The 12,686-nt window shown below is 37.9% G+C and overlaps 1 protein-coding gene across 1 annotated transcript in view; it reads right to left on the reverse strand.

Moving 5' to 3' along the window:
• The window catches only part of LOC137278480 (COMM domain-containing protein 10-like), a 28,918-nt gene that overhangs the window by 15,248 nt on the left and 984 nt on the right, over window positions 1–12,686 (reverse strand). The window contains exons 2-7 of the mRNA XM_067810829.1: window positions 12,314–12,404; window positions 11,977–12,087; window positions 11,330–11,401; window positions 11,123–11,206; window positions 10,870–10,980; window positions 9,593–9,652 (exon numbers count right to left, since the gene is read on the reverse strand). Coding sequence (XP_067666930.1) covers window positions 9,593–9,652; window positions 10,870–10,980; window positions 11,123–11,206; window positions 11,330–11,401; window positions 11,977–12,087; window positions 12,314–12,404 — 529 coding nt within the window. The remainder of the gene's footprint in view (window positions 1–9,592; window positions 9,653–10,869; window positions 10,981–11,122; window positions 11,207–11,329; window positions 11,402–11,976; window positions 12,088–12,313; window positions 12,405–12,686) is intronic.

The raw sequence follows: 12,686 nt of genomic DNA on the forward strand, positions 1-12,686 counted from the left end.
CCTAACTGGTATGGTCAATTTCATAAACAATTACCTTTTTTCTCATTATTTTTATCACTTTCTGAAATCACTGTCTAATAACCAATTAACAGACATCTTACCTAAACTTACAAATTGTACAGGTATGATGCTGGACGGTGGTTTTGTTGTAAGATTATGATCCACTGCCTGTTACAAGGCTAATGAGGGGCACATCATTATGAGTATGTCATTAGTAAGTTTACTAATGGAAAAATCAATGTAATGCAAATTGTAGTCAATCAGAGCAAACAGTAGTCAATCAGAGTAAATGGCAGTCAACCAGAGTAATCTGTAATCAGTCAGAGTAAATGACAGTCAACCAGAGTAAATGGCAGTCAACCAGAGTAAACTGTAGTCAATCAGAGTAAATGGCAGTCAACCAGAGTAAACTGTAGTCAAGCAGGGTAAATGGCAGTCAACAAGAGTAAACTAGTCAATCTGTGCAAGCTGCAGGCAATCTGAGCAAACAACTGAATCAGACCTGACTGTCATCAGTCAGACCCATCTGCTACCCTACAATGCAATGTCAAAGTCAAATTTGATATACTGACACTACAGTAATTTCTACTTTGTCTCAAATTACCTACATCACTCATATCAGATCAAAAGAGTGTTTGACTCAGATTTTTACATATAGTTTGGATACAACCTTGTAACACTTCAGCATTCAGTAATCTTACCCACTGCTATCTAAAAGCACCACATCGCTAACAGCACAGGAACTGGTCACCTACTGATGAAGCATTATCTCCCATTAAAGGTTACAAAAAATGGCATGATTTAAAACACTTGATGAATAAAAAGAGCACAATTCTGAATCCATGTCTTCAAGGCTTCCCTGACAGGTCCTGGCAAGAGCTGCAAATAGCAAGTCATGTGTCGTAGCATGACAAGTCCTTTCCAACTAGCAGTCAACACTTTGTCGAGGAGTATTCCTCAGATGCACATCACCAACAACCTCACAAAAGATTGATGGCCTCGTCCAGTAGGAAGTGACACCACAGAATTACAGCTTTCCCTTTCTAGTGATCTTTTTCTTTACAATTCCACTGATTGCTGTGTCAGCTTCTCTATAGTGTGGCGTCACTATGACAATCGACAATTGATGAAAATCCCCAAACTGGCTCTGGCTGGTAAATTATACTGTCATGAGCTCTGCTAATCATTCCAGGCAGTTACATTTGGTTTCACAACAAGTTCTTAATGTCTGCCTCTTAACCTGCTTGATGCCATGATGGTCAGACTATCGAAAAATTTATGTCAGGGCTTTGGCCAATTGAGGCAGCATTCAAACGTAACTCCTTTTGAAAGGATATTTTTTTTATAGTTCTTGCAGAGCACTTAACTCAAAATCATGACTTCAAAGAAATTCACAATGTCTTTAAGAATTAAATCAAACCAGATGATTCAACCATGTCGTCACTTACCAAACATTGTTCCAATAATTCACTTTCAAATCTTATGTTGTGTCACATGCACTCTGGTCAGAGGAATACATGGTGGCTTGAGTGGTAACAGTAGAATCGTAGTCCCTGTTGTACCCCATTCTCTATCTCTGTAGAATCCCAGATTCTGTAGCATCCCTGTCTCAGTCACTGTTGCATCCCCATCATTCCCCCAGTTACCTTATCCCAGCCCTGTTGAATCCCATATTTTGTTACACCCCAGTCCCTATCTCTACTGCTTCAAGTCCCTGACTGTTGCATTCCAGTCCCTATCTCTAGTGCTTCAAGTCCCTGACTGTTGCATTCCAGTCCCTATCTCTGTTGCTTCAAGTCCCTGACTGTTGCATTCCAGTCCCTATCTCTACTGCTTCAAGTCCCTGACTGTTGCATTCCAGTCCCTATTTCTACTGCTTCAAGTCCCTGACTGTTGCATTCCAGTCCCTATCTCTACTGCTTCAAGTCCCTGACTGTTGCATTCCAGTCCCTATCTCTACTGCTTCAAGTCCCTGACTGTTGCATTCCAGTCCCTATCTCTACTGCTTCAAGTCCCTGACTGTTGCATTCCAGTCCCTATCTCTAGTGCTTCAAGTCCCTAACTGTTGCATTCCAGTCCCTATCTCTGTTGTTTCAAGTCCCTGACTGTTGCATTCCAGTCCCTATCTCTACTGCTTCAAGTCCCTGACTGTTGCATTCCAGTCCCTATCTCTAGTGCTTCAAGTCCCTGACGTTGCATTCCAGTCCCTATCTCTCTTGCTCCAAGTCCCTGACTGTTGCATTCCAGTCCCTATCTTTATTTCTTCAAGTCCCTGACTGTTGCATTCCAGTCCCTATCTCTACTGCTTCAAGTCCAAGACTGTTGCATTCCAGTCCCTATCTCTATTGCTTCAAGTCCCTGACTGTTGCATTCCAGTCCCTATCTCTATTGTTTCAAATCCCTGACTGTTGCATTCCAGTCACTGTATCTGTGGCATCTCAGTCCCTGTCAATGTTGCATCCGAGTCCATATCTCTGTTGCATCCCAGTAATGCTCACGATGCTGATCACTGGATTGTTTGGTCCAGGCTCGACTACTTAAGCGATCTTCACATGGCAAACTACAGTTTGACAACACATGTTGTTGAAATTTAAAAGTTTGACAACACATGTTGTGGAAATTTTATAACTTGTGCTTTCACATGTCAAACACATGTTGCCAAACCTTTGCGTCATTTCAGCGCTATGTCTCTATCAGTGTGGTCATGTGACAATTTAGTTGATTGTGTTTGGTCATTTTTGAAAAACGTGTTTGACAACATTTCACACATCACACTTTGAGTGTTTGAGAAGACCAAAAGTTTGACGGAAAAGTTGATGAGAATAGAGATTGATCCTGCTTATTGACAACGGTTTGACAACTCTGAAATTTGTGTTGGTGGCAAGTTGTTGGAATGTTCAAACTCCAAAACTAGAGTTTGACAACATGGCCACTTTACAGACCATGATCATACAGCTGGTATGTGGTCTTAAACAACAATCATATGAATAATGGGCAGCAACTATTATCCATGAGACTTATCCACTCTTAGCAACTTGTTTGGCAGAACCTGTAACAACAAATCAAATATTGCTGCATTATGTTTTGTGTACATGTTGACTTTCCTACTTGGCAATGCAACACATCTCTCTCAGCATCTCAGAGTGTCATCTGGAAGTTGGTCTGATGAACAAATATGATGTGATGAACAAAGAGAAGTTCTAAGAGATAAACAACTTATTTAAAAACAAAAGAGGTGTAGTGTAAAAAATAGAGGGCTTAAAACTTGCTTCAACTGTAATAAAAAGGGTGTTTACCCCGAAGTAACTGTATCTCATCCTGCTGCTGAACTCTGCCTCATGATGCTTTGCTGAGAGGCAGATCACTCTCCACACAAACCCTGCACAATATGAAGTGTGAGGATCTTCGTGGGTGTCACTAGAGTAAGGCTGTGAGTTAGCCTCTCTTGACTGTTCAAGAGGCATTTAAAGGGAGACATGGCTCTGGACATCAAGCCCACAGAGATATGATGCCACACTGGGACATAAATAGTTACTCTCTGAGACGACTTGAATTATTCCCTTAATGTTGACCACCAGTCCCAGGAACAAGGAGTGCCAGTTTTTCACATCTTTCGTACTAAGGGTTTTGTGACTGGACTGTTTCTTGTTTCACACCACACTCATAAATTTTTCAGGCATATGACAGTGATCTGTAAATTACTGAGTCTGGAGCAGACAATTCAGCGATTAACATCATGAGCATCAACCCACACACTTGGGATACAATGACATGTATCAACTAATCAGCTAGCCTGACTACATGATCCTGTTACCTGCCATTTATGACAAGCATAGATTGCTCAAGACCAATTCCAGCCTAGATGTTCATGGCAGACCCCTGTCCATAAGACCACAAAGTCTGTCTAGAGCTGGATGTGACAAAGGCAGCAGAGCAATGTCTCCGTGTCAAACAGTCCTAATTATAACACCTGGCCCTGGACTGCTACAGCTATCTGTGGCCCACAGAGTCTCTGTTACAGAGCTAATGATATCCTAAACAACTAATGTGATGCAATTACCTTTCTTTCACATGAATGTAATAAATTTCAAAACCACAACTTTTCATCATTACAAGCTGTCATCATTACAAGCATTCATTTGCTCAAAAGAAAATCTACAAATTAAATTAACTTTAATAAGATATAAAACATGAACAAATAAAACATTTCTTCTAAATAACCTTAGTGCTTTCATTTGCTAAAATAATTAATATTTTCTGCAGGATGAACAAACGCTCAAACCACTGTGATTTCCTGAATAGGATCACAAGCAACAAGCCAATTTACATCCAATCTCAGCTGAACTTTTCTCAGCTTATCAAAAGCCCTGAAGGCTCCAGTGATTGCTGCTGAGTTCCATACAGGTGTGCAAATGCCAATCATGTAATCATTCATCATATTCCCAGAAGCACTGAACATGTTTCTCCAGACTGAAAGAATAGGAGTCTTTCATTCCACAGGATCTGACGGAATGGCAGCACAAATTACCACTGCAATATCTCAGCTGTCTGACAGGGAGACATCAATTACATGATACCATTATCCTACAACACAATATGTACCTGAACAGGTGATAGTTTTCTGTTCTGACAACATCTTCCAGCATTCAAATTATCCTGGAAATCGCTAGCTTGCAATATGTTCAGGTTCTGTTTCCGAATGACGCCATATTTAATAGGGCCACAATGTTGTGATATCAAATTTCAATCTGCAAAATGGGCCCTGCTGTAATGATCAGGGCCCGCTTGCACAGAGCAATGTTAGTTACAATCAATCTTAGGCCCCTACAATCAACTTTACAATCACCGTACAATTGCTCTAATCCACTTGCACAAACACGATCTTAAGACAGCATGGATTTAAGATCGCAATCTTAACTAAGATCGAACTCTTCAACGTTGGAGGTAGAAATTTCTTAAACTCGACTCCTGTCTACAGTTGTCTTCAAGTGCGCATAGCCTGCAGCGCAAATAAAACGTGGAACTTGTTCCCGCACGCAAATGACATCCCTTCCTTAATCGCACCTTGCAGATTTTTCATCAAAACAAAACAAAAAAAAACCCCAAACCCACAAATCTTTGAAGGAAACGATAACGTTGAAGAAGGAAGCGATAACGTGGAAGGTAACATGTATAAACACTCGTACCTCAGGGGTTATTCTCTAGTTTTTCTACATTGAAATTTTTTATGAACTAAACATGTGATACTGCAACCACAGACCTATCATGTTTTATGCAAGTATTGAAATACAAACAAATACGTTAACAAATTGGGTCTTGAGTTATTGATCTAATAATCATGAAATTAAAAGATAGCACATAAATAAAATTTCCTTATGATATAACACCTAAATGTACCATGATTTGTCAGTGGTTGTCAGTTGACCATAGTTTGGCATCTCGTAGGTGTTATTTGGAGTAAAATCCCCAATATATCCCGCAAGCATTAGATTTGTAAAGATATGAAAGTGTGACATGACTGTGGGAGTGTTGTGGAAAATTCATGACAGGGAAATATGAAAACGTTATTATTTCGTGTGTGTTGTATGTGTTGTTGAATGCTCATCCACAGTATATTAATTACTTTATCCTATTGATAATTATCTTTTTTCGTTTTGTCAAAAAAAAACCTTTTATGCAAATTTCACATACCCCAGCAAGTGTATTTTTCCCGTTTGAAGAATACATGTATTGTATTTAAAATGCATAGATTACAACTCTTGTCTCTCGTCAGATTCAATTTCTACAAGTAGAAAAAACATAATTCTGCACGTTATCCAACTGTAGATTATTTCAATGATAAACTAAGAGAAAATCATTAACCGAAAAGAAACATGTGGAGATCTGTTCTGTCACAAGAGAACATGCATTGTATTTGGGCATGGCAGATTTTACGGCAACGGCATAATCTGCAAAGGGAAACCACTCCCATCTTGCGTAAAAACTAAAATTAGCTGCCCTTGAGTTATTGAAAAGGTCATGGCCACTGCTAATCGCAGCAGACACCTTTCGTTACTATCCTTTCCCTTGTTTATCAAAAAGGTATGGTGTTCATACTTTTTATACACAGAATCGGGTGAGAAATGTACTTTATGATATCGACTCGATAATGATATTGTTCACTACCGCAAATAACGATATTTCTGACGTTAAATCGATGTTGCATTCTCCGTGTTGTTGAAGTGTCGAGGCGAATCATACAGTTTTATGCAGTATGAAAGCAATCCCCTAACGTAAAGCTAATTATTTGCGTGGAATTGACACCAACTTGGACGCCATTTTGCTCTTGACTACAATGATATTAGCTCCTTACAATTGGTTCCGACCAATTGTAAGTTTTGATTGTAACTTACAATGATCTTATCCTACAATCGCTTTGTGCAAGTGGATGGCGATTGTAGCCGGTGCCTAAGATCGCGATCTTAAGGATTTACAATAATTGTAGCTCTAAGATCGTTTTGTGCAAGTGGGCCCAGATATTAATTTCTGGATGATATCTAACAAATATGTAAATCATTCAGTGATATCAACAATATGATATCAACATCTCAGCAAGTATCTCAGATACATGATATCAGTATCTCAGTTAAATATGAAACTCCCATTTATACATAAATGTTTAATCTGTCTAACTTGAGTATATAGCTATGTCATATCAATATATCAGCTGCATGGAATTAGTACTTTGGATGTATGATATCAGTATACAAGTGATTTCTTGGATCTCATCTTGATCAATGCTTCTGATATATCACATAAATATCTCTTTTTCAGCTTTATGATATCAGTATATCACCCAAACAATATAAATATTTACGCTATATGACATTGATGTGTCAGGTACATATCAATAACACAGTTTTAAGATGTCAATATCTCATTATATCTAAATTTGGCATGTGCTGATATGATAAAGTTCAATAACTTATACTCTGGATTCCAACACTATATACTATTAAAATATTGCTGTAATATTCATATGATAAAACTGAGATATTAATGTGATAGAGCACATGGTGAGTGATTGAGTGAGTGAGTTTAGTTTTATGCCACACTCAGCAATATTCCAGCTATATGGCAGCGGTCTGTAAATAATCAAGCCAGGACCAGACAATCCAGTGATCAACAGCATGAGCATCAATCTTGGCAATTGGGAACTGATGACATGTGTCAGCCAAGTCAGCGAGCCTGACCACCCAATCACAGAGTCAACAGAGTCGCCTTTTATGGCAAGCATGGGTTGCTGAAGGCCTGTTCTATCCTGGACCTTCACGGGTTGATAGAGCACAGATACTGACCTCACAGCAGAGATTTTGACATGATATACCTGAGATACTGATATGAAATGGATGAGACATTGATATGTTATCTATATTACATATTGATATCATACAACAGTACTGTTATGTAATATAACTGAGATAATTAGATTCTATTATTATCACTATTTCTAAGCTGGTTCCAATTTCCCTTGGTGCCTGTCAACCTGCAGTATGAGATATGGTGCCCAGCTTACATCTGGTACCAGATTTCTGGCCTCAAATACATTATCATGAACCAGCTCTGGTTCCAAATTGTGCAGTGTGCTGCTGCCAGATGCTACATTACTAGACCGGACCAAGTGTACTACCATATATGGCTGTCACAGGAGCTGACAGTCATTTTAGTTGGCTTATTTGGGGATAGTTAGATCTCATTGTTAACTGACAGCCATGAGACCATCTGAAAAGGTATGAAACATTTGTCCCCAGAAGTACTAAGGTCTCACAAAGTGCCATGATCTACTTGAGGTCCATCTATCACATTAGTATCTGAACCTGATTGATATGCCTGATTACTGTTTCAGACCATTTATTTGAGCAGTATTTGTATTGATGCTAAAACTGGTTAATCAGTGTCATGGAGCAGTATTTGTATTGATGCTAAAACTGGATAAACAGTGTCATTGAGCAGTATTTGCATGGATGCTAAAACTGGTCTAGCACTGTTATTGAGCAGTATTTGCATGGATGCTAAAACTGGTTAAACAGTGTCATTGAGCAGCATTTGCATGGATGCTAAAACTGGTTAAACAGTGTCATTGAGCAGCATTTGCATGGATGCTAAAACTGGTTAAACAGTGTCATTGAGCAGTATTTGCATGGATGCTAAAACTGGTTAAACAGGGTCATTGAGCATTTTTTGTATGGATGCTAAAACTGGATAAACAGTGTCATTGAGCAGTATTTGCATGGATGCTGAAACTGGTTAGACAGTGTCATTGAGCATTTTTTGTATGGATGCTAAAACTGGTTAAACAGGGTCATTGAGCAGCATTTGTATGGATGCTAAAATGGTCTAACACTGTCACTGAGCAGTATATATATGGATGCTAAAATTGGTCTAACACTGTGATTGAGCAATGCTTTTGTGGATGAGTGTACAATGACAATTTACTGACAGAACAGTCTGGTAAGTTTGATCACAATTAGCTTCCAGACTGACATTATCTCGACACTCAATGGCTTGTCCAGATACCCAGCACCACAATAATGGGAAGAGCAAACTTGATTGTAAACCTGTCAAAAGGAGCTTTGGGAAGAATATTTAATTTTCTAGATTATTTATAAATAAAAATAATATTGCAACTTACAAAACATTTTTTTCAATAATAGAAGATTTGGGTACTTTGTATTGACAGAAAGGAAACAGATTGTTTTCTCTTTTTTGTTAATCCTCACAATTGGTCTAAGGGAGGTAACTCTAGCATTAAAGCTTTAAAGATGAACTGTTGTGCTTTTATGAACCTAAAAACAAATCTTTCAAACTGACCCATAGCTACACACACATTTTCTGCAATATTTCATCATGCCAGAAACAGTAAAAAGGCATAACAAAATTTTACTTTCCTATGTGCTCCTATGTAATTTCCTATGTGTGATTCCCTATGTTACTGAAATTAATATTCATTACTTTACCTGCACATTCAGTGTAACCCTCAGCTTTATTTCACCTGTATTGCATATGTCTGTTAATGACATAGACCAGATAAACCAGTGATTGATACAATGAGTAACTATCAACACACATGGTAACCAGCCTGGCCACTGCCTTAGACTTGATGGATAAATGGTCACCTCTGTACAACTGTACCAGACTTTTTGAAGTTATGATGCAACTAGATGGCAATAAACAACTTGGTCTGTATTTGTGATTGTTTGTTCTTTGTTACTGATTATGTCTATACATGCACATTGTACTATACAAGTACTGGCCACCCTGGATATACTGCCGCCCAGGATATTGCGCCAAAATTTGTCTGGATGGATGCTGGCGGTATAACCAGGTTTAACTGTATGTGTCAGTAGCTTGTGAACAGGTATAACCCAGTCTCCCCATTGGGCTGAGTATATTCACCACATTTTATAACATGGCAAGATTTTGTGAGAGGCAGATAATGAGGAGTGAAAATCAACAAACTGAGATAGAAGTCAATGGTTGGTGTCAGACAGCACACAAAATATTGATGGCTCACAAAATGTTGAATTCGAGTCTGACAACAAGCAGAACATACCTGACTATAGAACTTGTACAGTTCATCATGGGAAAATTCTATTCGAATCTTTTCTTTTTCCTGAAATTCAAGCATTCATAATATTATTCTTAACATACAAATATTGTCTGAATTACAGAAGCAACAATGACTTGTCAAAGGAAAATAAACCAGACAAAAATAAATGAACATTATGAAAACATATCTACATGTTCTTGCTATTTCTCTCATTCACTATATGTTTAATGTATTCACAATATTTCACTTATATCATGGCATCAAAGTTAAGTAAAGGGGAACCCTTGAAATGGCACACATTTAATGAAACTCATTACTTTGATGTTTCAAACAAACCAAGTATAGAATTTAGTGCAAATATACATCCAAACATCAATGAATCCTGATATAACTAAGGGGAACAAGTCAGTACATCGTATATGAGTTAGCCAACCATGCCTCTGTGAATTAGTAGATAGGCTTTAACTGGCCAACCATATATTACATAAGCTGATCTCATAGATAAGCCAGTCTACTAACTTGACCCCTAAAATCAGTGTCAAATTGGTATGTTTCATACATATGCAGACCTCCCCTGCGATGGGTCCTAATCATGACCAACTCCGACTAGGGTGAAATAGTACACTCTACATATTGTGGTACAAGGCCTTTGGTTTGGTCTGTTTTGAATTGGAATATGAGATACGATCACAATGCTTAATAGAAAAGATAGGCATAGATTTTGACAAAATGATTCAATTTCTAGACAATTTTAGAGAAGGTTAATAGAATGACGAAATGAAAACTGCATCATGGTTTGCATCAACATGTTAAAAATATGTTGATAACAACTGCAGTGAAATCATTGTATATTTATACCCTTGGGCTGCATTACTCACAGCAATCCCTAACATACTGCATCTACTCACTTGTGAAATGGATTAAGGAATTTCCACAGATTTATGCTATAGATTTCATGGTAGGTGTAAACATAAGGATTGTACATACATATGTATTGTATGTACATGAACTATTATTACTTGGTGTCTGACATTGTTAGTGTCAAAGTAAAACGATGAGAAATAAGGACATTCTGCAGCCACTAAAGAATGCGGTTGTAAATATTAGCTTAAATATAAATTTCTTAAGTTTGAAAGCAAAGTCTATTTAAGGTCACGCTTCACTTTTTAAAAGTGAAAATTTCCAAAATTTAAATTATGCTATGTTGTAGTTGTGGAGTACAATAACTGAGATGAAACAAATATCCAGTCAAAGGGAGACAACTCCTCTTCAAGCCTTACCTCAGTTGCCTCATCACCAACTTTGAGTTCAAATAAAGCATTTGGTGACTTTAATTTAGTTTTATTTGACTGCGCCATTTGCAGGTTAAGTCGCCAGTTAACAGCCTCAAGCTGAAATGAGACCAAATTAACATTTGAGATAAACATACATACCATTTCTATACAAATACCAAACCTCTAAATGTACATGCATCGTTGGAAACAATGAAACATAAAATGTATATCAACTGGACAGTTACAGATGACCTCTCACCTGTTTAGGAACCAGAGTTCTCTCCCTTAGCTTCTGGACAGTCTCTTTGGCACAAGTGGTCCACTTCCCTACAATAGCTTGAACCTGTAACAAACAGCTCAATGTCATCATAGTAAAATCGCCAAAAATACCCTCCTCTTCAATCATTGCCTGCAGGGGATTCAAGAAACATGTACAGAGGCACTAGAAGCAATCATCAGATCTCACCTTGTCATCGTCTATCTCCAGCTGCTGCAGCTGGCTTGTGAGGACGGCTGGTTTTGCTGTGTGGTATGCGGCCTGTCAAATCAGGAGACACCAATGTTAGAACTTGTATAACTGTATTTTGTTATGCCCCACTTGTTAAAATCATGCATGAACTTTTCTAGAATGATTTGTCATAAGAGGTGACTAACTGGACTGGGTGGTGAGACTCACTGACTTGGTTGATATATGACACTGTATCCCAGAAGTGTAGATTGATGCTTGTGATATTGATCACTGAATTGTCTGGTCAAGACTTCACTTACTAAAGACTGGAATATTGCTTTAAAAAAAACCCAAAACAGTTTTAAGGATTTATTGCTCAGAACTGTTGCCGTTGGCCTTGTTGAAACATTATAAGGATTCATGGACATGTCATATAATAAACAGTTCCACTTGCTAGGTCAAAGGGTATCCCCATCACAATGGCAAAGTTCTGACATATGGCACTGCATTGTCATTGTCTCTTATTTTTCATAACATAAGCATTTTTTCCTTGTCCATTAAGAAGGGATGTTGCATAATGATAGCTAGAGGTTAGTATCATAACACTAACATTTAAATCATCCATCATTCAATCTACAAACACTACAATACAAGTTCTAACTCACCTGTTGTAAAATAAATTCAAGCGTTTCTAAAACAAGTTCAAGATCAGGGGCAGACAACTCAAATGTTGACTGAAGTTTTTCCTCCTCTTCTTCAGTGAATGTTCTCTCATCCTGGAATCATACAAAATGTCAATCACTTGTCATTAAGTTGAATCATTAAGTTTACTTTTCACTCCTTACCTGTCGCAATATAATAAGAAACATGACTGGAATTGTGAAGATAAAAGTCTCCAGTTTCTGTCATTTCTCAAGATTTCCAATCGGAAGATCAAAATGGATGACAAGGTTACATTGATAGCGTTCTCATTTAATTATACACTTAGCACGCCATACAAACCTTCAAGTGCAGCTTCTGTAGGATGCGGTTTAACAGCAATGGAAATTTTGATGAAGCCAAATCATTTATGATCACCACTGCTTTCTTGATGCTGGAACAGAGTGTGTACAAAATAAAAACAATACAGAGCTCCAGATACGCTTTTGACCATGTGGGTATAATAGCCAGGCAATTGAAACTAAGTTGGTATTTCTATTTTCAAGTGGGTATCTAAACTTTTAAATACCCAATTTGTTTTCAAAATCTGGGTATTCATTTCAAATACGTATAACAGGTGCAACATTGTTATTCAATTATATAATAGGACAAAACTCTCCCAGCAATGCTAAATGATAGCTGATAGCTAATACAGTGTTATCCACTTGTGCAGTGA

The sequence above is a fragment of the Haliotis asinina genome, chromosome 3, assembly GCF_037392515.1.
Source record: "Haliotis asinina isolate JCU_RB_2024 chromosome 3, JCU_Hal_asi_v2, whole genome shotgun sequence".
In the NCBI taxonomy this organism is placed as follows: domain Eukaryota; kingdom Metazoa; phylum Mollusca; class Gastropoda; order Lepetellida; family Haliotidae; genus Haliotis; species Haliotis asinina.